This window comes from Clinocottus analis, unplaced genomic scaffold (assembly GCF_023055335.1).
Source record: "Clinocottus analis isolate CAN_PGR_092001 unplaced genomic scaffold, fCliAna1.0.p SCAF_10, whole genome shotgun sequence".
Lineage (NCBI taxonomy): Eukaryota > Metazoa > Chordata > Actinopteri > Perciformes > Cottidae > Clinocottus > Clinocottus analis.
This window is the reverse complement of record NW_027175821.1, coordinates 8049112-8074125: the sequence shown is the minus strand read 5'-3', so window position 1 is coordinate 8074125 and position 25014 is coordinate 8049112. Positions and strand designations below refer to the sequence as shown.

General features: G+C 39.4%; 5 protein-coding genes across 6 annotated transcripts; 3 read left to right on the top strand and 2 right to left on the bottom strand.

Annotated features, from left to right (window-relative positions):
• The first annotated feature begins 1 nt into the window (after window position 1).
• Window positions 2-2798, top strand: nudcd2 (NudC domain containing 2). Its single transcript, XM_068585719.1, has 4 exons — window positions 2-359; window positions 1044-1092; window positions 1170-1321; window positions 2049-2798. The coding sequence occupies exons 1-4, from the start codon at window positions 171-173 to the stop codon at window positions 2130-2132; spliced, it is 474 nt and encodes a 157-aa protein (XP_068441820.1). The 5' UTR covers window positions 2-170; the 3' UTR covers window positions 2133-2798.
• ccng1 (cyclin G1) lies at window positions 2487-6723 on the bottom strand. The gene is made up of 6 exons (XM_068585707.1): window positions 6512-6723; window positions 4991-5254; window positions 4641-4894; window positions 4194-4272; window positions 3812-3922; window positions 2487-3676 (listed from the first exon to the last, which is right to left on the bottom strand). The coding sequence occupies exons 2-6, from the start codon at window positions 5252-5254 to the stop codon at window positions 3485-3487; spliced, it is 900 nt and encodes a 299-aa protein (XP_068441808.1). The 5' UTR covers window positions 6512-6723; the 3' UTR covers window positions 2487-3484.
• Window positions 6724-7206: 483 nt separating this feature from the next.
• Window positions 7207-15897, bottom strand: LOC137790971 (septin-8-A-like). 2 transcript variants are annotated; one of them, XM_068585611.1, is made up of 10 exons: window positions 15696-15896; window positions 13760-13874; window positions 13422-13617; window positions 12711-12897; window positions 12461-12622; window positions 12231-12327; window positions 11887-12055; window positions 10898-11030; window positions 10592-10779; window positions 7207-7890 (listed from the first exon to the last, which is right to left on the bottom strand). In XM_068585611.1, exons 1-10 carry the CDS (start codon window positions 15723-15725, stop codon window positions 7836-7838), a joined length of 1332 nt encoding a protein of 443 aa, XP_068441712.1. In that variant the 5' UTR covers window positions 15726-15896; the 3' UTR covers window positions 7207-7835. The 2 variants fall into 2 exon arrangements, with proteins under 2 accessions (XP_068441712.1, XP_068441721.1); XM_068585620.1 differs by lacking the exon at window positions 7207-7890 and adding an exon at window positions 7901-8798 and having other exon boundaries at window positions 15696-15897.
• A 1452-nt stretch (window positions 15898-17349) lies between these two features.
• sowahab (sosondowah ankyrin repeat domain family member Ab) lies at window positions 17350-19003 on the top strand. The gene has a single exon (XM_068585635.1). It carries the CDS (start codon window positions 17447-17449, stop codon window positions 18743-18745), a length of 1299 nt encoding a protein of 432 aa, XP_068441736.1. The 5' UTR covers window positions 17350-17446; the 3' UTR covers window positions 18746-19003.
• Window positions 19004-21704: 2701 nt separating this feature from the next.
• gdf9 (growth differentiation factor 9) lies at window positions 21705-23710 on the top strand. Its single transcript, XM_068585648.1, has 2 exons — window positions 21705-22080; window positions 22692-23710. Exons 1-2 carry the CDS (start codon window positions 21705-21707, stop codon window positions 23621-23623), a joined length of 1308 nt encoding a protein of 435 aa, XP_068441749.1. The 3' UTR covers window positions 23624-23710.
• The last annotated feature ends 1304 nt before the right edge of the window (window positions 23711-25014 follow it).

The window sequence follows — 25014 nt, the reverse complement described above, 5'->3', positions numbered from 1 at the left end:
AGAAGCGGAAGAAGTGTCGGGAAACAGTCTATAGGGGCACAACACAGGATAACTATTGAATACTAAAATCACTTAATTTGAGATGTTGACAACAACATTCCTGTGAAGCAAAGTAAAGAGGGGTGAAGATCAATCGCTGAGCAAACTGAGAGCACTTCTTCTTCCGCAGCATGTCGGTGCACTTCGAGGAGAGGAGCGGCGTTGTCCCCTGCAAGACACCCTGGGGCTCCTGGTACCAGACCATGGAGGAGGTTTTCATCGAAGTCGATGTCCCTCATGGGACGTCTGGTAAGGAGGTCAAGTGTCATTTGGGATCCAGAGACATCGAACTGAAAGTGAAAGGGAAGGAAATGTTTAAGGTAACGTTAAACTCCCAGTCAGCATACTTTCAACTGAGAGAAATAATATGTTTTCAGTTGTTGAGATCTCTACAGATCTCTACAATTTTATATATATATATATATATATATATATATATATATATATATATATATATATATATATATATATATATATATATATATATATATATATAACATAAAGAAGACTTATAAACAAGAGCTTTTTTAAACAGACTGACTAAAAAAATGAATACAAATAAAATCTCTATCTGACGTAAGCTGTCTAAAAGCCAAACATTCTAAACAGAATCCCTGCTCCGAGTGTATTCATACAACGGATTATCCATATGCAGCTGTACTTTCATTAAACTAAGGCCATACATAGGATCGAATGGACTTTGTTTGCCACCATAAACAAAGACATGCATGATACAGGGACAAAGATTCAAACACAATATATGCAAAGAATCAAACACACAATAGTAATAAACACCAGGCTGGGCCACTGAAGGGAAGGACAGAGTTGCATTGCAATTGGAGGACCAGGATAAGTACATGTCATTAAGTTAGATCAAAAACTAAATCATAGATACATAAATTATACTTTATGACCAGTACTGAAATCAAAACACTCGTGAAAAGTTTGACTTTAATCTGAACACCCATATGAACTTCACAAACTCTTCTTTTACATTTTTTCAGGGAAAGTTGTTTGACACAACCATGTCTGACGAGGCTACATGGACACTAGGTAGGTTGCCTCAGTAACACAATCATGAACTTAGACTCTCGTGGACAATAGTCATCTCTCTCCTTTTTCTGCTTTAGAGGACAAGTGTCTGATCCGGATCATTCTGATGAAGACCAACAGAGAGGCAGGGAACTGCTGGTCCTCCCTGCTGGAGGGGGAGTACTGTGCGAATGCCTGGGTCCAGGACCAGATGCAGAGGAAGCTCACACTGGAGCGGTTCCAGCGGGAGGTTAGTTTAATTTAGTGCCACCTGAATGGTCATGGAGTGTGTTGCCAAGACTGTATTACAAGTTATCAGATGCACACCTGTCTGCTTCTACACATGGCCACACAAGGGTAACGTATTTAGCCATATACCTCGTTTTATTAAGCAACCTCAAATGAGGGGTTATAAGTATTGACTAATGGCTTTATTGTTGAGAAAATGATTAACTAATGCTTTACAATCAGTTTTTGGGTTCCAGGTTGTGCAAATCTGGAATAAATTAAATATATTAAATATAAACAGTTATAAATGTGAATATGCCATTTATAACTGCTCATGGACTTCTCACATAATAAAGCTGTGTCTGTTTATTAAAAGATGCTAATATATTTATTTTTCATTTCTAAAAATAAGTGTTTAAACAGTCTAGCCAGTCAAAGGAGGTTTTCCAAACCAAAAGGTTGTTTTTATTAACTATTCTATGAAGCATCAGAAAAGGATCTCTTGACAATTAATAAAGCCATTTTTAATTAAAAGCCTGATAGTGTGCTTTATTAGAAAGTAGTACTGCCACGTAGAAGCTGGATTATATCACTTTGCTACAAAATCAAGAGTAGATATAAAATCATCCTCAGAGCATCACATCTATCAAATTATGTGTGGATTTGTAAAATTAATGAAAATGTTTGCTAGCATTGAACGGCAGCAACATGGCGACTGCTCATGAAACATGTGCACTCCTCTTTACTAGAATCCTGGATTTGACTTCAGCGGTGCAGAGATATCTGGGAATTTTGCTGGTGGTGGTCCGGACTTTTCCAGTTTACAGAAGTGACCAGTCACGATGCCAAAAACCTGCCACTTGCTGGAGATGACGCCTGTTTAAGGATCACTACTAAGGACATCCATTGGATGAAGAACAGAGGATTGATCAGAGCGCCTACGATGAAAAATCCAAAGGGCTTTGCCTTCAGCACTCAAATACTGGGCACCGGGCGGTCGATAAGATTTAACTGTTTGACGAAGATAAACTTTTCACAGCAGCCTTTTATCTGGCTTATTTGAGCCCGCTTTGGCCATTTGCAAGGCTCATTATACAGGCACAGCAACAGTTGATGGAAACAGTTGTATTTGGGTGTAGGAAGCCTGCGTGATGTGTTGTCTTTAAATAATGAGAATGCACAAACAATAGCTTTTCAATAAAGTTTTATTGAAAGGTACAAGGACGTAGGTTAACGAGATGGTGTATTTTATTAGCCATTTTAAATTTGGGAACACATTTTATTTTTCGCACTAAAAGAAACTTTTGCTAGACAGGGAAACTGACAAAGAAAATGCAAACCAAATTGCAATCCACATTTCCACTGCAACAAGCACTTTTTTTTTGCTGTATAATTGACAACCAAACTCAATTATTGTGTGTAGGTACTTTACTCTGTGTAAAAAAATTCTGAATTGGTGAAAACAACTCATCTGTAACCACTGGCATTTCAGCTCAAACAGTATAGTCAGCCATACATGACAGGATCGTCAACAGCCTCACTCAACTGGAGAAAACCTGAGCTCCATTGCCGTATCAAAACAAAAACAAAAAAAATCATCACCTTGGGTAGGAGTGTGCAATCAGGACAGTTCAGCAACCTAGGGTGAGAGTTAAGGATTTTGGGCCCGATTTCTTGGTTTCATTTTTGTATTTCACAAAATCCTTCTCCCTCCTCTTCCACATAGTGGACTGAGGACCTAGGTGGTTATATACTTATTAGCTTAAAACTAGCAACCCGTACCAGGAAATACCAAACACCATGGTACGGATTTTAACAAGATCATACTGTACACTTGTGCAAGCCACTCAGCCAGGAAAGTAAAACTTAGCAGGATGGCAGCAGATAAACCTTACTGACGAAGCATTACTCCTCGTCATAAGAGCAGATGAAAGAGTGTGTTTGATCAAAGCATGATGGAAAACAAAGTAAATCAAAAAGGGTTTTTTGGGGGCGGGGAGAATTTTCCTTAAAGATATCCATCATCACCAATGAAGATCTGTAAGGAAAATAACTGGAGCTGGTCGTGGGTAACCACACTGCAGGAAATTCACCCAAAAGTTGCATTCAATAAGAGAACAAAGACAATTCAGGGACAGTTGTAATTTCTCCATGCATGTAAGGTCACCCCTTCGAACCCCCAGAATTAACAAGCCGACTCAGGTATGGTGGGAAGATGAGTGATCTTGTAGTAGCTGGGCTTCAGCTGACGTGCAGTTCTTCCCGAAATAGTCCAGCGAAGCCTCTGAGTGTTGGGCCTGGAGCACCTGGTGGTGGCGTATTCAGCCAGGCATTTTCCAACAAACTCCCGCACACAAACCAGGTCCCCATCTCTGATCTGAACAGAAGAAACAATGTGTGAGGTGGAAAAAAATAATTGTTAATAGTATCGTAATTTCCACTATTTCTAACATTAAGCAATCTTGGGGTTCGACCAAACAAAGCTACACAAAAGATATGAACCGTTACTTACATTTAGCTGCTGCTGCAAACCTTTCAAGGCCTCTGCTATTTTGTCAGTGTACTCGGGGTCGTGCTCTTCCTGGGCCTCATAACACAGGAGGGCCATAGCAAGCAGAGATGGCTGCAGAGAAACAGATGATAGGTACCTCATTGCAATACAACTGGTTAATGTATTTTTTTTGGTGGAGAAAATGTGACCTTTTGAAAAATGACTATGCTCAAAACAGATGGACTACTCGAAACAGGTACTACCACTACAAATAAAAACTTTTTTTACTTAAAAAAAAACGCTGCATGCCACTTAAACATGAGGAAATAGTAGAATACAATATTATTTAAAAAAGGAAATAAACCAGCATTAAAATGTTGACGAACAGGTTATTTTGGCCTACCTTTAACTTGGAGAAGACAAATGAGCAGTGACAGGCTTTCAGCTGAGCCTCCAGTCTTTCAAGGCTCAGTATCTTCTGACTGTGAAAATGCAAACAGAAAAGGCTTTTAGTGTCAATATTGCACCTTATGTCAGAGGCAGAGCTCAATCAACGTTCCCACAACAATTTATTAAAGAGGGAAAAAAATACGAAATGCATTTAAACATTTTAAGAACATATTGTCACTGATAATTTTTTGAACAGATTTTCACATTTGTTTTTGAACAATGTCCGTTTAACGTGTCTATAAATCTAAATGATTTCACATAGGACAGTGTCTGTTAGCTTTAAAACATTTTGCCTATTCTCTTAAAAGCCAAATAGGAGAAGACACATTTTAGTAGAGTAAATATAATCGTGTTGAGTCATGGTCCAGCCCTGCAGGTTGATGTGACCGTCTGTCCTTACCTCTCAGCGTCGAGCTGCTTCTGGATGTGGCTGTGAAAAAGGCGAAGAAAGCGGAGGGCTGTGGGGGCCTTCACCTTCCAGTAGAGCTTCTCCATGATGATCTTCTCCATCCTCATCATGTCAGACACTGTAAAGCGATTCTGACTGATGCGGATCAGTTCGTTGGCCAGGGGCACGTTCTTCTCCTCTTCTGCAGACTTAACAGCAATGTAGAAGCAGGACAGGCCTACGCAGGACAGGTGCTTTGGTTGAATCTGAGGACAGGCAAAGGAATTAAGAATATAAAACGGCCGTTGCTATTATTGAACAGCCAGCTCAGTGTACGTTTCAGGCATTATTGTAACTCAAACCTTCATCACGGAGAGGAATCGATCCAGCAAGCTGATGGCCAGTGAGAAGGTCTCGGAGCTGAAGCCAAAGAACCTGGTCAGAGAGAGCAGGTCCTTCACCTCCAGCTCCCTCAGTCTGCTGGTCATCCTGAGACCATTGTCCTGGGAGCTCTCGATGAGCCTCAAGCCGCTCAACTTTGGTTGGTATCGGCCCTCCAGATCAGTCAGGGCCTTCAGCTGAACTGCAAAGGGCTGTGCCCCGGGTCCGGTCACTGTGTCGATCATCTGTGCAGATAGGGAAATGGAGCTGAAGACACCGACTAAATCCAACTTAAACACAATATTTGTGACTACAAGTCTCAGTACTGATAATGTGATGAGATTTTGTGTATGTCTTTACAAATATGTAAAATTAAGGTATGACTATAACTACATATATTAGAGTGGAAATGATTAGCTGATCAATTGCATTTTAGCCAAATAAATACACACACACTGTTCTAAAATTGCCATCCCTTCCATTTTATATTTATAATATGATGATGAAAAAATAACACTGAATACGCTGGCAAGCAGGTACACATATTGGTTCACTCTGCACTAACACTTAAATGTTACTAATTTGCATCTGTAAACTCAGATCAGAAAGTGACAGCGTTATTAATAATAAGGAAAAACTATGTATACCATAGCCAATCAGTAGAACAAATATATAAAACAATTAACGTTATATATTAAATGGAAAGGATGGCTATTTTAGAACACTCGTTCAGCGAGAAACGGGTAAACACACCTATACAAATACGGGAGTTTACGAATAACAGGTCTGGATTAGGGATATGTATTGCTCAAGAGTAACAGACATGGGTGTTTCCAAATTTGTAAGTTATCCAGTAACACGCCATCCCCGAGCAGCTGTCATTGAACTGGACTCAACTGGAATAGGCAAAGGGTGGGGGTGGAAACCTAAAACCTGTTTAACGTTACATAACAGGGACAAGCCAAACGGAGTCCTTCACAATTTGAAATAGTATATTATCACGGTTAATACAACTATCACGAGAACTACCCATCCCAGAGACATGTATGATAGTTTGGGCACATGACTGGGCTTTGCATCCAAAGGACCAGGCCACGCGCGTCACAGGGAGTTGTGTCCCGACATGTCCCCGCGGCACCAGCGCAGAGCTAACGCTAAGCCGATGACAACTAACAAGTGAGAGAACAGCATTTAAACCCCAAAACTGCGGCTTAAACTATAAGACTCCGCACAATGGACGTTACATACATTTATAATTGCCTTCGTGACAGTGAAGGAGACCTATTGACAAACTACTCTGACGTCAATCACGTAACGTCGACTGTTAGCTCACTCACGGACAACCGCTAACGCTAACAACAGTTTATAATGCTCATAGCTTTAGTTTCTGCTTTTTTCACCGCAAAGTGACGTATTTTACAGATTTGTATGCCCATTCACGCCTCAAAAACATATAGATATGCTGAGTAAACACGATTTAGAAGGAAGGTTGGTTAACTTACCTTGGGTGAAGTTTCGTTGCTTTTAATATAATAAAAAATGGGGCGAAAAATGACTCGACGCGCTTTCAATCAGCGAGTGAAAAGATATTTTAAAGATTAAAAAAAGTATGAGTATGAACTTTCATTAAAGAAAGTTTTAAGCGTTGTTTAATTTCTGCCTATGCACACCCCCTACCCTTGGAGTAAAGGCGATGGGGAAAGGACAGCCTGGGTATCAAAGCAGGGCTAAAGCCGGACCCCATGATCAAACACGGGGAGCTTTCATTGGTCGTCAATGGACGACGTTCCTGGTTCAATGTTTCAATTGGATACATTTCCAGCCTTTCACAATTAAGTCCCACCATCTACATACTAGTGGCCAATCGCAGACGGGGAGGCGGGACATGACTGAAAATGTACAACCATTACAGGAGAGGGTAAAATCAGAAAATATCAAAATTGTTGGTGAATATTTTGGAAAACTGTGCAGGATTTCTCAAAATGTCATATATTTTTGTTTGTCACCATAAGCCAACCATTATCACCACATGCTGCCTTTCTGCTATGTTTTTTTTTTTAATTTAAAGGGCACTCTCTGGAAGGTTTCTGGAACAGTCTGGAGGAAAACCTGAACCCGATGAGACTACACTTTACTGTCCACAACTTGGGGACCCATATATTCCATCTTAAATAGCAATTATGGAGAGAATGAGGCATGTTTTTAAAGGTTTTTATTACATCAGGATATACAAATCTGCAAGTGGTCCCACACAAACCCACCTTATAGATCTACTGACATAAATAGATTTAATCCTGAATTTATATACATCCAGGTTGAATGAAATCCTTCTAAATAGATATTTTTGACACAAAATAACGGTTGATATGTTTGCATGATAGGACACCATTTAAGATGATTAAATATAAGGTAATATTTGTATCATGACTGATTTAAAGTGCTTATAAATGATAATATAATGTATAATCCGTACAACATTTAACAGCAATATCATGTCACTTTATAATATATATGTCACAGTGTAAATTGTCATCAGTCAAAAACTACAAGCATAACATGGCGGATAAATGAAGGTAGCACATTTAGTACAAAAATTGGAGAGTTTGGCAATGCTCTTTTAATACTTTTGGGAATGAAGGTTAGGAGCCATGCAGAGACCATGCTACACCGCTTAGAAGGCTTAAGGGAGGTTAGTAGACATGGAAGACTTCAGGCTGAATAGCTTCCAGGGATGTTAAGTGCATTTCTATAAAATTGTTATTTCACATTGTAAAAATAATACACTTGATTGCTAATCTGTGATCTTTTGATGTTGTAGAAAGTCTTCTAATTCAAATTCCTTCCTGAGGTTAAGGAGCACGCAGATGGAAGACTAAAGAAGCTATGAAAAGGAAAGAAAAACCATGTTATTTATCTGAACAAACAACTCTTATTCATTAAAGTCATAAGAGAAACCTCAACAAGATGAGAAAGATTAAAGTTTAGTGCAAATGGTAATTAGGCTTTGAATTAAATGGATAATGCTTTTGGAGAAACACTAAAAACCAAACCGTTTTGGTACATCATGACTATTACAAGTGAAAAATGAGAGGGATGGTTCAGCTGACAAACACAGGAGTTGATGCTGTGTTTGGTTTTCTATTGACATTATTTATTTGAATATAAAAAATGGCAACATATTTTCTCATTTTCAGACTCACTGTAAATTAACTCAATTATTTTCTTCATAACTTTGCATAAAGTGGTGTTAGACAATTACATTATCTTAATACTGTTTACTATCTCAGACTACAAACAATTAAAAAAAACAAGTATCAATCATATGTACATTATTAGAAATTCAGGGCTAAAAAACATTTAGGAGACCATTAAACTTGTGAATTATTGCCAATGTTAAAACACAACATAACTCACAGTCATCGGTTCAATTCAGTCAGTAACTAGAAGTCTCATGTTCTAAAACTGGACATGAACACACATTCATGGCGAGACCATAAAACTACACAAGCTACATGTTATGAAAACAGTCCAGGGAGTGTGTGTCTAGCAGAGTCAGCATGACAGACAAATTAAATACACTGAGCAAAGCTACCATTTCAATCCATAAATATACAGTGGCTCTGAGCCATCGCATATTTCAGGCTGCAGAGTCACTGAATGGTCCACACATACAGTGTCAGTCAGTAATGTCAGATATGACATTACTGACTGACACGCTCACTCTCTCTCTCTTCCAATGTAGATGGCAGACACAATCCTGGTTCCCTGGATGTTTGATCCATAAATCAACTGAAAGGGGAAAAGAAATGACAGAATATGGGAAAAAGAAAAAATGAAGGTTTTGAGGAATGATGAATCAGGGGGAAAGAATAAATGAAATGGGTATGCAACAGTAATTTGGTTGGAACTTCTTTTACCATCCACTTCTTTATATAGACCAACATTTAAGGCTGTGTTAGGAGTTCAGTCCCGTTTTTGACATTTTACATTGAAATCACATTGTGCAAAGCAATTTCTTCAAGTGAGATTCAGGTCATATTCGTAGAGGAAGTCAGAAACTGAATTTGTAGAAATTATTCTCAATCTGATTCCTCAAATCAAGAGTTTAAGTCTCTTTGAGGTCATATCCAACACAACACACACAGCACTGACACCATTTCATAGCGCAGCTAACCAACTGTGTGTTCACCACCAACAATGATTGCTTATTCAATTTTTTTTTCCTGTTTTTTTATCCCATCACTAATGCTGTCTCGTGAAACAGCGAAGAGAACATCAGCTTACGGTTTTGTTTGCTTCCTGGTAGAAAACACCACGCCTTTTTTAACCACAGCAACCAAAGCAGATACATTAATCAGACCTTTCACTTGCAATTTGAAAAACAAATCAGGTACTCTGAGCATAGCCTCACCTTCAAAGTTTAACTTCCCTAGATCTTTTTTTAACACCTGAAAGCATTTCCTCATAATTTCCTCAACTTCCTCTATATGACAAATCAAAAGCACTAAACTGGCTTATAAATCATAGCCAGAAGAATCAATAGCAACAGTACACTAGAGATGAAACAGAAATCACACTGTTGAAATCACACCTTGTGTGGCATGACACAGACATATTGCCTTTGTTACTTTTTAAATTATATTTTCTAAATGAATACTTTCTATGCTGTACATATCTTTCATCCCAGCTATTTTTATATATATATATATATATATATATATATATATATATATATATATATATATATATATATATATATATATATATATATATATATCACTGTTATTTTTTTTATTTTATTTTGTGTCTGTAGGCTGCTACTCCAACAACAAATCTCCCTTGGGATTAATAAAGTATATATATTCATTTATTCATTGACCGGTATGATATTAAAGCCGGTACAAACTGCTATTAACATGTAAAATCTTTAAAAGGAACTAGGCTTTCTTTTTTTATTTATGCATTTGTATTTTACTAATCACCACGACAGCTTTGTGATTGAGGATTTTCAAGGATCATCTTGAGCTTTAAGCTGTGTATGTAAGTTTTGAGCGCACATAATTGATCCTGACATAATGTTTCCACCTGCAGAAATGATTACCCCTTCATGTGGGATGTCTAAGTCTCATCAATGCTGCGCATGGTGTGAGCATCGGTGAGACCAGTCGGTTGTAAACAGAAGTGCCCCTGCCTGAGATACAGTCTGGCAGGTCAGCCTGCAGAGACATAAGCATCAGACTGTGTCATGCAAGCTGTGACCCTTTCCGCTATGTCTGGGCACACAGTGTCAGTCTGAATCTGTCCCTGTATCCGTTTCTGAGCCAACATGGCTTCTGGGAAAATAACAGTATCTCATTAATCACATTGCACACCTCCCCCCTCTGTCAGATGAACTCTACATTGGCTAGATTGGCTGAGAGAGAATACATGTTTGTGGCTTGTAAATTTAATATATGTGTGACATTTCAAAAATGATTCATGAATTGGCAGAAAGATTGCTTGATGCTTGGACAACAATGGTATACGAAAGGAACCACTTGAGCGGCGCTACAAATCATATAGACACAGGAAATTTGACTTACTTTTTCTTGTCCTTGTCCTTCTTGAAAGGTTGTGAGCAGCCCTGGAGCGCCTGTCCCATCAGCGTCTCAGCTGCAACCTTTCTTCTATTGAAGGCATTCATTTCCTCCTCCAGGTTTCGCCTCTTCTCCTCCAGGTTCTTCTTTTCTTCCTGGTGCATCCGCTTGAGCTGCTCAAACCTCTCGTGAAGCTAGAGATGATGATGATGATGATGATGATGATGATGATAAGACAAGGCACAATATGAGACAGACCCAATGTGGTATATTTTGAATTAGTAGTTATTTTATGATAATGACAATCCTCACCTCTTTTTCCTTTTCTTTCAGCTCAGCTTCTGTCTCCTTCACTTTGTTGACAAACATCTGTCTCATTTCTTCCTCTTTGCGCTGCAGGTCCACAAGGAACTCCTTCCTCTTGGCTTCATATGTGTCCTGAAGACTGAAGGTCAGAGTAAAAGCAATGTTAAGTCCAATGTCTTAGTTCTGGGGCTGGTTAATAAAGCTAGCAGATTACCCGTTGAGATTGAAGAGAACAAGAGATAATAAGGTCAACATCTGACCTTACACTTGCTTAAAAGGCTGTTTCATACCTACATTCCGACCAGGTTTAATATATCACTTGGTAAAAACCTAATTTTAATCTGGAGGTCATTTTACACTTGGTGATGACTTCCTGTGTACAATGTAGATTGGTTTTGAGTTGACTGCACAGCACTACAGATGTTCCCAGATTAACACATTACTTAAATCTTCAATAGCTATGACATTCCTTCAATTTAATTGGTGCAACCTGATTTAGAGAATAACTAGTTAGTACTTAAGTTAGTAGTCACTAACAACTTACAAGTGACTTTTCAAACAAACAGGTTTATAAATAGCTAGTTTATCCTTATCCTGAACTGCATCTAACAATTAACATACCATTTAATATTTCATCCAGGAACTGTAGTTACTGTAGTTTATCACCTATACTAGGGAGATGAGATCTCTGGATGAATTCATGAAGGCACTAAACAGATCAGATGAGTTAAAAATACATCCAAATACAATACATTATTTATCATGATAGTTAAATAATTAAACTGGAGTCTAAATTTACATATAATGCTCCTATTGGTTGAGGAAAAGGGAAAAATCATCCTATTCTAAATCATATAAACATAGATTTGAATGTGCTGTTCATCAACCAAGTATTTTATCAGCACATTTTTTATATCATAAGAAAACAGTATTTTTGCAGTCCCACTGAAGCAAGTTGTCCAGATGCATTAAATCACTGCTACCCCTAATTTCACCTGAACGACTGGCTGTCCGGGTCTGTGTCCTTGAAGCCCATCTCTTCTAGCTTGCAGCGACGGTAGAGCTCATAGTGTCGAGCGTGTGTTTGCTCCCGGAGATCCTCCATGTTCACACGCAGTAGCATTTCCCTCAGCTTCACAAAATCACAATGGTTTTCATTCTCCACTTTGGAAAAAAAAAAGAAGCTTGGTCATTTTGCACATACTGAAAATCTGAAAGGAAAACTTGTGCTTATAATAACTGAGAATCATGTTTATATCTCAATAGTTCAGCAGCAGGCAACTGGCTTAAACACTTGCTCCTGTTTGGGATACTTGTAAGATCAATTCAGCCAACTCACCCTGTACTGATCCCCACGGGTACAGCCTTGCTTTCACCATCTTATTTCCCACTTTAATGTCTTCTAAACTCCCAACCACAGCAAAGGGAAGATGAGTCTGTAATACATAGTAGTGAAATTGTTACAATATTGGAGGCTTGGAAGCTTAAGAATACAGTGGTGGAGAAAGTGAGAATGCATATTATCTTGTGAAAAACATTGTATTATGTCTTTTTGTTTCTGGGACTCACATTCATAGAGGTGTTTATCTCTGCAACAGCCTCATCCTCTGTGGGAAACTGATAAATCTGTACTCCATTACTGACCAGCTCACTCATAATCTTGATCTTCAATTTGTCCAGTTCGCTCTTGGAAACCGTGTCTGCCTTTGCAATAACTGGGATGATGTTCACCTGCATAGAATAATCATAATAAGGGTGTCAGACGGAGGAACTAGTGACATTAACTGCTAAAATACACAGTGAAAGAGTCTGCAGTCACCTTGCTGTCGAGTTTCTTCATTGTGACGAGATCAAGAGACTTCAGGGAGTGTCCAGTGGGAGCGATGAAATACAGGCAGATGTGGATTCTTGTGTCATGGCAGTTAAATAAGGAGCGTTTTATTTTTAGCTCCTCCTCAAGATACCTTTCGAACTGGGCATCAATATACTCAAGAATGGGTTTGTGGCTGCACAGAGAGACAGCACAAGACAACAAATTAGCATCATTATTGTAACCTTACATGTGTGGACAATAAACTGTACATTGCTTTCATGTTTAAAGACATGTCAGTATCCGGGCTACAAACTCTGCAACTACAGCCTTGCAGCCAAGAATACCCGCTTTTCCTACTCCCTGGTGTTGAAGCACTCAAATGTCTGTTAAGATTGCATTAGTTCTACCAGTCATTCCCATTTTTCTTTTCTTCCCACACATTCCCATGCCAGAAACAGGCCAGATCTCTTTCTCAAGTCCATAGACTTGCCAGAGCAAGAGTGGGAATGATTAATAGCTGGTGCTGAATTAACCAAAATGTCTCTGAATTTTTAAAAGTTCAGTATTAAAACAGTACTATAAACGCCTGTAAAAAGTTTTCTATAACATTTGAACAACATTCTATATTTTTTTCCATTGTGCAGGACAGTCTCTCTCTCTCTCTGGAAAGCATTTAGTAGAACCAAAAGTCAAATAAACATCTCCAAGAATCTGTACCTTTCCTCTTTGTTGATCTGGTCTCCAAACCCGACAGTTTGCACAATGGTCAGCTTGAGATTGACATTACTCTCCTGCAGATCATAGGTTTGTGGGCGCATCTGTACCTCAGTCTGATAGTGGCTGGCTTCCTCGTTTTCAAATGTTGTATTGAAAAGAGTGTTCATCAATGTTGATTTGCCGATCCCTGTCTCACCTTTAATGAACAGGAAATGACATGTGGTAAACAGAGATGAGGGAAAGACTATGTTAGGCAATACTGCTCCATTCCAAAGGAATGCATGTCACGTTCAGAGCAATAACCTTGGATCATGACCACCTCATGGGTTCAGACATACCTACGCAGAGGATATTGAAGCAGAATCCATGTGCAACGGATTTACTGACCAACTGATCCGGAAGACTGTCAAACCCCACATGACCTCCGAGCTCCAGGTTTCGCTTTTCTTCATGCTGAGGTATTCGGAAAAACAGGCAGGATATAGAATCAATTAAAAATAAATAACATTGCATTTTAGCAATACTTTATCATATCCACAACAATAACAACAATATATACAGTGAAATGACAAGGTTAAAGAGCTCCTTCTGATAGACTCCATTCCCACATTCGGCTGTCAAGCTGAAAAGCATTCTTTGCTAATGAGATCATCTCTCGCTTCCACTTAACACACTGAACAGTCCGACCTATAAAAAGGTCATGTCTCAATTTTACAAACCAATTTCCTCCTTTAGATTCCAACTAATGTGAAAAGAAAACTAAAAGCTCTGAGAATTATAGTTGTGCAGCACAGATGTCATTCTTTACTTGGTGTGTCTTGTGTCTGTTTATGAAGATTTCGTACCAACGGAATAGTTTGTGATTATATATAGAGATGAAACTTATTTATTACAAATAGTTTCAGCATTGGTTAATCATGTTGGTCAACAGATTTATAATTTACGCTAATAAATGTAACAGAATGGCCGAACCCAGAGTACCTCTTCCGATTGCTTGTTTAGCTTAGAACTAACGATATTTTGAGAAACCAAAAAAATGTGCCTTTGCTTTCAAAATTGTTGCTGGTTATTTTTTTCTATTAACTAATTAGGTTAACAATTGACAGCACGACTTTTACTTGTTTGAAGACTTGATTCAATAAAGAACTCACTGCACACATTTTTCAACCATCACTTTGTCTACACGTTCCAAGTTCATTAATATAACACTATTATAACACTATGCATCACAGCATTTGAACATAGTATCACATGTGGAGTGTATTCTGCTCTGGCAGTAAGCTGAGAGGCATTTATTCCTCCATCCTGGTTTACTGGCACCTTGCAAAAGGCTCAACATGACCAGGATGTGTTCAATACCACAATCATCCATGCTCTCTCTCTCTCTCTCTCTCTCTCTCTCTCTCTCTCTCTCTCTCTCTCTCTCTCTCTCACAAACAAATAAACAAAGAGCTCTTTATCTAGATGTTGGGTTGGGAGGACATCCAAGCTGCTGGCTGCCCTGGTACCCATAACTCCCCTTCAAGCTCTCTTATCCCCCATCCTCCTCCTCCTCCTCCTCCTCCTCTTCTCTCCCCCTCTCTCTCTCCACACACACACACACACACACACACACACACACACACACACACACACACACACACACACACACACACACACACACGGCACCTTAACTTCACAAAGACTATAATTTCCAATGCAACATGTGAACGTCAGCCCTCGAACAAGGCGTGTAAGCCACGATGGCTTTTTTTTAATAAACACATTTCCACGAATTACACGTTTGGCTAATACTACATCATTTTGAGGAGCTAGCTGCCACTTTAGGAGGCTGCTACTTATGTTCATCCTCTTAACTTCGTGTCGTGCTGCCTGCTGTCCTGTGTCTCATTGCACTGCTCGCTCCCGACTTCAGCACCTATGTGCACCTGTCACAGAGTCGACGTGGTACAAGACAATGTTTTGACGGTTTTAACGCTGCACAGTTGGATGCCGAGGTGCGCTCTTCCTGCACGGCTCCACAGATTGCACGCATCATTCGGGGCGACGACGCACCGTTTCTACTGAATCAGCCGAGGCTGAAACTCCGTCTTTATCCCGTGTCATTAGACACAACGAGCCTCCCCAACACCGCAGCGGACCTCATCCTATGACCATCACCTTGCTCTCTTGCTCTCACATGCACCTGAATGTCGTGCCATGTTCAATGTCTCCTCTGACGACACCGCACCGTGACTCACTGCAGGCCCGCAGACGGCAGATCGTTATACTTACTGCGAAAACGTCTCCATCGTTGGCCGCCATCGTCAGAAGTGGCTGCGTGCAGGAATTATCCGTCTTTAGCCACAACCTGCTCTCCCCATGAAACACGGACGGACTCGCACTGCTTTCAATGTGGCCGCTTGGAGGCAACACCCCCTCGGTGTTGGAGGGCGACACTACAGCAGCTGAAGCCTTTATTGTCACTGCGAGAGCTATCTTTGCTATCTTTGTATGTCTGTCAGATTATAGCTTCCGGCAAGGAAAGAGAAGTTATTACGTAAATGGTCGGCTGAGCTGCAGTGAGAGTCTACTTTGTCACAGAATGTGTCCAATTTAATATGTTCTGCGCTGCTATTTTATTTATTGTATACAGTATATTGAGTATTTTCATACTTAATATGTTTATATTTACTCTGTAACGTGTTTGCCGCTGCTTCAAACAAATTCCCCCCTGGGGATGAATAAAGAATCTATATCTCTCATATTCAGTTCAGAATTTAATGTAATTTTTGTATGTGTCTTCTGTTGTGTTTTTAACTGAACAATAAGCCATGCAGGGTTTTTACAACGCAACACATTAAACACAATTTAAAAAAAAAAAAAATGAAATTCACATCAGCGTCCAAGTTCATTCAACAACTTCACACTTGGACATCAGCTGTCTCCTAGCAACACACATCCGGGGACAAAGGAACTCCAGTCTTTCTGTGGTGAAAATTTACTCTATTGATTGCACTTTACAATATTGGGCTTAAAGGGAATAGACCATATGTCCTGCTCCATACATGTATTTGACAATTAGTAATTCATTTTGAAGATGAAGGTGCTCCTGTCCACGGGCAGGAGCATCTTGTTGGGATCCATTTTGCTATCACATATAAACATGTCACTGCTGTGTTGTTGTTTGCATGAAGATCAATACGTAGCAGGTCGCTTTATAAAGCAAACTGCTATGTTAACCATTCAATATTTATGCCTGCATATTTTCACCATTTAACTACTGTACTATGTTTATGGTTTCCAGCAACAGTCTGATTTATAGACATTGCCAAGTTGCTTATTTATGTGTTGTTATAGTCTTCTATCACCGATTTATATTAGCATATTTAGTTTTGCTTTGATGTCGTTTTTTAGATTCATGTGCAAGTAATTATTAGTTAAAGCAAAAAAAAACATACAAAACAAAAAAATCAAACTCCTTCCATGTGTACTTAAAAAAAGGAATTCGTACTGTTTTGGAAAACATTATTTATTTATCTTGGGAACATATAATTGAATAAAGTGAAGCGCTATGAAGGCTAAATGACAACATTGTGAAAATAAAACGTGTATATGCATTACAAAAAAATGAATTGTCTGTGTTAAACTAAATTCGACACATGCTAAACAAATATACAAATATAGCTCTATTGAGTATAATTCTATCACATTAGATTTTTTTCACATGACCATTTTGAATAAATATACAAACAAAAATACAATAACAAATGTAAAATTCGTCTTTAGTCTTTCTTTTTTTTTTTAATCGGCTGTGATATTGCTCCACTGCGCGTTTAGGAAACCATAACCCCCCCCTCCCCTCATCTCCCCCACCCAATCAAAAAAAAAGGGTGGCTTTTTTTTTTTGGCGAGCCGCCGGAAGCAGCAGGTTGGTGGAGTACAACAGAGGGGGGCAGCACGGACAGCGCGCAGAGTATTTATCCTCCGGGCGTTATCTAAAATATCTGGGATATATTTTAAGGTTTGTAACTCTTCCGGACAAAATGGCTTTGACCCAAGAGTCTCTTTTGTCTTTTCTACTGGAGCACGGAGGCAAAGTGAAGAACTCGGAGCTGGTTAACAACTTCAGGAGGCAAATCAACGGCAGTGATCCCGCGGAAAAGCAGCACAATAGGGACCTTTTCAAGAAGTTGGTGAACAGCGTCGCTGTGGTCAAACAGATCGACGAGGTGAAGTTTGTGGTGGTGAAGAAAAGGTATCAGGACTTTGTCAAAGAGGCGGCGCAGGATGCCTCGCAGGAGCCGCAGATGGATGACAGTGTCTCGAGCCAAAACGCGAGCTTTTCGTACACATCTCCTCACCGAGCCGAGTCAGCCAGGATTATTTACTCTGACATTGAGAACAACAACATGTGCTGTCCCTCAAGCACGACCGGCAACTATTGCAGTAATACAAGCACCGTTAAAGTTCTAAACATCCGCGGAGATCAGGCGAGCAGCGCGAGGAAATCTGGCGCTGTGTTCGCTGTCATTGCAGTGAAATCCCCCCCGAGAGACCCTGCACTAGGTACGCGGGATGAACGCACACATTCCCGAGCGCATCCGGATTTAACGTCGGACAAACTCACGTTGGGAAACAAAGTTTCTCCGCCATCAGTGCCCACTCTGAATCCTATCTTTCCATCTTGCAAGGAGTCACTAAGGGACTCCCAATGTTGGAGAAACAAACCGACAGAGGACGTGAGCCGCCCCGCTGCTCCCCTGGTGAGGCCCTCAAGCAAGAGAGATGACGCAAAGGAGTCAGAGTCTGTGCCTTTGGAGCCATTAGCGCATGAGTGGTTGGTAAAGTGTGCTGCCGGGTTGTGGGGACAGATCTACGGTCTGCTGCTGCAGGACACGCGGTTAGCGCACAAGAAAGACTTCATGTCAGGTTTCACAGCTCTGCACTGGGCGGCGAAGAACGGCAACTGCGAGATGATACACCAGCTCATGGATATCTCTGGGAAAAGTGGCACTTATGTTAACATCAACTGCAAAGCACATGGAGGATACACGCCTTTACACGTCGCGGCCATGCACAGGCACAGTGACGTTATGGTTTTGCTTGTGCATATTTATGGGGCAAATGTAAATGAGAGAGATAATGATGGCAAGAAGGCCGTCCACTACCTTGGCAATGGGGTGTCAGCTGAGGTCAGAGCACTTATGGGAGGGTTGCAGCAGAGCAAGTATGGGGAGAAGACAGAAGATGATGAATACAAAGAGCACTCAAAGGGATTCAACACCATTAGTAAATTGTTCCAGCCTCACAAAAAGCAAAAGAAAGACCATAACCATAATTAAATTTGCTCATGACAGGTGAGAATCACATGGATTACAAGAGATGCTGAGAGATGACCAATATACAAATTGTGGTATAACTGACTTGGTTTGTGTATTGTAATGCAACAACAAAAACCTTTTTTTTTATTGTTTAGTCATGTCAAGTATAAAATGAAATTACTTATGCTTATCGCACCTCTCTTTTGAAACGTTTCACTGCTGGGTATACATGTTATTGTTTTGTAATCTTTTCTTTCTGTATTAACAATGAATATTACCTTGACCTACTTTAATTTAATGTTCTTACTAATAACACAAACAATCAGTGATATTCACAAATATCTTCCTCACCTAATGTGTAATACATATGTAGACTTTATCTCTTAATTTGTAACTTCAAGGTTAAGGAAATATAAAAACCTAACACACCTGATACAAGTGATCAACACTGATGTGAATCCTGTCAATGTGTGTTGCTTTTGTGCAGAGCAGATCATGTGATAAAGTTCTTGCAAACCAGGTGCAAATCAAATATTGGATATTTTTTAGAGAAAACTAAATAGTGGTAAAATGTTGAAATATATATCTATCTCTTTACTTCTCAACTTAAGTAAAGCAAAAAAAGAACCTTTGTGGGGGCCACTAATGCAAAGCAGGCGACTGACTGGGTGGTGGAACGTCTCCTTCATCAATCTCTTTGTGAACTTGGATGAAAAAGGCCTCCCTTTGTGGAACAACATGGGTTTCATTCTGTGAGCAAATATTGTAAAACAAATTATATAAATAGGTCATTCTAAACTATGCATAAAATACATTATTGTAATCAATCATATATTGATTAGACAATATTCTGCCAAATATAGGTTATTACATGAATTTCCATTAACTGAAAAAGAAAAGCCAAAGATTCAATTGTATTGTTTTATTAATTATAAATAAATAAACTTGAAGGGGAAAACTAACAAACCCATTGACCATATTGTATCGGTTAAGTTCCCAGATCAGAAACAGTAATCTGCTTCTTTTTTGTATTGCGTGTCCTTAACTGACCCAGAGACAGACATTCCCAGATGACATAAAAAGTGTCGGAGCTCAGACAATGAAGCCATGAGCAAAACTGCCAGAACAATGTCCTTTGTCTTGTTATCTTGAAAGGACGCCACTTGCATAATGATCCTGACAAAGGACAGCTGCACTCACACCAACAATTCAACATAGTAGACTGCATTGTGTTAAATCCCACTATAAAAACTTTGCAAGGCAAAGTATCCTGAATGTGTATCTCCGTCTTCCTGTTGTCTGTTCTTTAATATCTCGGACAAAAATGTCAAACTTTAAAGATTGTCCAACAATAGTGTCGCGAGGTTCAAGGCTCTTTCATTTCCTGTCAGTACAAAACGGAAAAGTACATAATTTGTTAGCAGGAATATAAAGATTTGTATATCTTTTAGTAGTAGTTTATGGAACTGAGACACAGCTGCAACCTCAGTTTAAAGCCCAGCTGTTGGTCCCAGAGGATACAATTAACCTTCATATTATAAAAGACCATTAACTCAAAGGTCATCCTATCCACCCCTAACCCAACCGCAGTACAAACAACATATGATGATGAGACTGGAACTTCACTGTGTGTCTTAAAAAAACAAGGCATGCAGCAAAGTCACGATAGTAAACATTAACACTGTCTGCATCTAACCAGTGGCCACACTATGAGGGCCAATTACAGCTATTTCCACCACTTAACACAAGCATTGCTTTATCTGACACAATGTTTTCATCATACGTCTTCATTTTGAGTCATTAATTCATCACAATACATGTTATTGTATATACATCTGAGATGATGGACACTTTTGTGTCTTTATTTCTTCTTCAGGCCAGTAGGGGGCAGGCTTGCTAATATTATCATTTATAGTTTAATTGGTCACTGTTATGCAAATAGGATTTTCATAGAATTGAGAAAAAAATGCAAGTGGTTAGAAAGCCTATATTGATCAATTTAGTTCTAACTTGTCTATTGAAAAGGTAAAAGTGTTTCAAATTACAAAAGTTTACAGTTTAAGTAAGATAAAAGGGTAAATGTAATGTCTGTCCTTGAGTAGTCAGCGGCTTTACAATAGTTATGCTTCTGTCATTTTTCAGGAATGAACAATGTTCAGTAAATTTTCTTTCTGAATTAAGACTTATAATGTTGTGAGCACATTTGGTCTGAAATCATTACACTCGGACAATTAATATTCCATTAGCAGGCCACACATCTATGTTCCATAAACTGTAAGTTAATTAAACATTCACTCTTATGGGTTTACATTTTCAAATCAGTTAAAGTGAATTTACATTGGCATATTATTATAGCTTCTTAGGGTTGAGTAACACAAAACTAGTCACTAAAGAAAAAACATAAATACAAAATATAATATTTATGAACTAAATATATAATATGAGGTATAGATGATGTCAGTGAGGTTCAAGTTTAGATATATTTACGTTATTTGTAAACTAGTTAGCAAGGTTAGATAGCTAATCCCAACAAACTCAATGTTTCTTTTCTTTTACATCAAAAGGTCATTGATATTTCTAAACGTTATCTCTAAAATAACTAAACAGGTTTCTTTAAAATATTAGCGTTGGTGCTTGGGGAAAAAAAGTGTGTTTAAAAGTAACTTTTAGAGATGTTGCTGTTTAAATCGTAATGTTTAATCTTATTATTTAGAGTTTCATTTAGAGTTTTACATTAAAATACAGTTATTTGGCTCCAGGATAGACGACAGAAGTGTTAAAACCAGCCTCCTCCTGAATGTGATATCGTGACTGAATCTGAACAAGTTATAAATTCTGCCTCTTACCTGGGGAAGGAATATGAGCGTTGATTGCAAACACCTGCGCATGTTGATCAGCAGCAGCACGTGCTTGCAGTCCTGTTTACCTCGAGCTCTCAGCGGAGAGCCTCTCTGCGTTTGCCCTGGTTTCGTTATTTATCATGGAAATACAAACGCTGACGTCAGCTGTCCTTGGCTCTCTCCGCACGGCTTTCTTTCTGCTGCTGCTCACCTGCACCGGCCCGCTGGTGAGAACTTCTCCGGCTGCCTCTAATGCGCTGCATACGCTGGGTGGCTTCACCTACCCGTACGGCAGTATCTTCTCCCCGCTGCTCAAGGCCCTCTCGGAGCACGGAGGGTCGCGGTGGAAGCAAGGACTGAAGAGAAAGATTAAACCCGAGCACAGGTACATGACATATCTCAAGGAGGTTTACAAGAAGGTCTCCAGAGTGCAGAGGAGTTTGGACGGGGATACGACCTACAACACAGTCCGACTAATCAAGCCACAGGATGAGTGTCTTGCGCAAAGTCATACAGGTGAGCAAGATAAACGGCACCGCTGACCTCACACGTTGTATTGCACACAACATAACTGGGCTGTGTCTGGAACGCACATTGTCGGGTTAACATTATCAATCCTCTAGAAATGAACTAAAAAACATACATTTTCAATTTCAAGATTTGTTGTTGTTGCAATAAATAAAGGAAAGGGAAATATTTATAAATTGTGAATCTATGTATTTGTGAAAATCACTTTCTCTAGTGATGAAGAAACACTATTTAGAAATAAAACATTGTAAAACTTGATTGCAATATATGAAGTCCTAAGTAGATACTTCTGGTATTGAATCCATTATCGGTTTTATGCAGTTTTGTGTTAGTCACGCTTTTGAACTTGTGAAAACAGTTGAGTGCAAATTTCTCTAAATTGACCAATTTCATTAAAGTTGGCATTTGTACCTCCCTTAAAACTCATGCAACATGTTGTAAAGAAATTGGTGACATTGTGCACTTAAATTGGCTTATGTATAAAATGGACATGTTTTATCTGGATTAGTTAAATAGTGTATTCGTGAGCACTTAGACATTTGTGTGACTGACCTGGTGACACGGTGCCTTTTTTTAAAAGTTCTTATTTTCTCCTTCAGGGAATTTTATGCAGGATCTTTCCTACAGCCTTGATCAAGTAAGAATAAAAGAACAGCTTACGCAGTCGGCCCTGCTGTACAATTTTGACCATGCAGCACCTGTCAACTCTGTATGCTACCTGAGTCTTGGGGCGCAGGAGCACTCAAACCAGTGTCCGCTGTGTACTGGGGTCCATCACACTGTGAACTTTACAATCAACACAGATCCAAAGAGCAAGAGGAACTGGGTGGAGCTGGACGTCACCTCGTTTCTCCAGCCTCTCTTAGAGTTTCAGAAGAAGAATGTACACCTGCTCATCAATGTCACCTGCCCAGAGGAACAAAGAGCCAGTGGTGATTGGCGCAAAGCCCCGCTGAAGTTCACCTTGCAGTCCCCTCTTCTGCTGCTTTATCTCTACGACACCAGTAAAATTGCCCACCAGAAGTTTAATGCTAAAGCAGATCGAATGCCAGCCACTGCAGTGAACACATTTCAGAAGCAGATGGTCTTCAAACCAGAGCAGAGGATTGGCCAATTAAAGAGATGGAAGAGGGAATCCCCAAAAAGCAAGCGAGGCGATAAAGGTCTGGCGAGCCACCACCTGCCGGAGCTCCTTTCAAGCACTGACTACCCGACAAGCGACTGTGCCTTGTATAATTTCTCGGTGCGTTTCAGCCAGCTCAAACTGGATCACTGGATTGTTTACCCACCAAAGTACAATCCCAGGTACTGCAGAGGCATCTGCCCGAGGACCATAAGCTACATCTATGGCTCACCTGTCCACACCATGGTGCAAAACATAATCTATGACAAGCTAAACTCGCCTGTGCCCAGGCCCTCGTGCGTTCCTTCCCATTACAGCCGCCTGAGTGTCATGATGTTTGAAGAGGATGGCTCCTATGCCTACAAGGAGTTTGAAGATATGATTGCCACCAGATGCACATGTCGCTAAGTCAGCTACCAACAAGGCTGTGTGTTTTCTTCCTCCCCTCCTTCTTTTTGACAGGCTGAATAGAACATCACCACAAACCTCAACAGTCATCACATGTGGACTCTATCCAAGTATTGGATATTCTGACCAGCCTCAGGGATTTCATGAATTTATCAAATATTTGTGCATAAAGTTTGATCTGGAGCAGGGGTGTTTACTTAATCAAGTGTGTTTACTTAAACAAGAAGTATTTTATCCTAGTGAACAATGTGGAAAGGTGGCATTTATTTCCTTTTTGTTAAGGTGTGACAAGAAGAGGATGCCAATGCATCCTATTTTTTCAACTTACTGTTTGCAACATTGTATTGAATGGCATACTTGAAGAAAAATTTGTGTTGTATTTTTTTTAAGTTATATTTTTGCTAACTTATTTTGGGTGGCTGGCCTGTCATTATTCTTTAGTTTAACACAATTGACAAGTTTTTAAATAGCCCTGTTCCGGACAAAATATGGAGAAAAAAAAAAGCAGTCAAACTTTTGTCAAACCTTTTACATGTTTTATTCTTGGAGATCAGAGACAACTGTCTGAATGGCAGCTAGCTTCATAATGTCCAGAATGAAAGTTCTTCAAGGTTTCAGTGTATTTATTACTTCTGGTGACTGTAGGTATGAATTGAGTACATACTAATGAATTTGTACTTGTTGAATGGTACTAAATGCCTGTCATGTCTATTTATATAAATGTAATGAATTCACTGTCTTTCTGTGCTCAGTTTAGGTGTATTCAAAAAAGCAAACATGTAGCCTGTCTAAAAAGTTGGAAAATAAACATAACGTGCAAAAATGTATTCTGCGTACACCTGTAAATGTAGAAATGAGGACATAATTGCAATAAGAAGAGGAGAAGAGTGAGTCTTAATAGTCCTGCTAAATACACACTATTCACAGACTCCACCACACTGGGCAGAAAAGAAAGAAATGCTTGCCAGACCTTTTTGAAGATCCTTTTGGGGAGGGGGGGGGGGGGGGGGGCTTGTATCAGATGAAAGGTCATGTTTTCATTCATGGTCAAGACCATAAAGTGAACCTGGATGTCAGTTCAGGAGATCTTTAAGCTCAACCTCAGACTTGTAAAGTTGGCTGTAAAGTTTTTGGTATTATAATCTAGATCTCCGTGACCAATGGTAACTCAATAACATTATGGCAACAAAGTGACAATATAATTAAAAAGTATTGAATAGATTAATTAAATCTGAACATTAAAATGTGTTTAATTTAGTAATCAAGCACCAAATGATGAGTTATGTAGACCAAATATATTTAGTAAATACTAATACATTTCACAATGAAAATGACTTTGTTAACTTTTCAGTAGCACAAAAGAACATTCAACTGCTGCAACAACTTGGTTA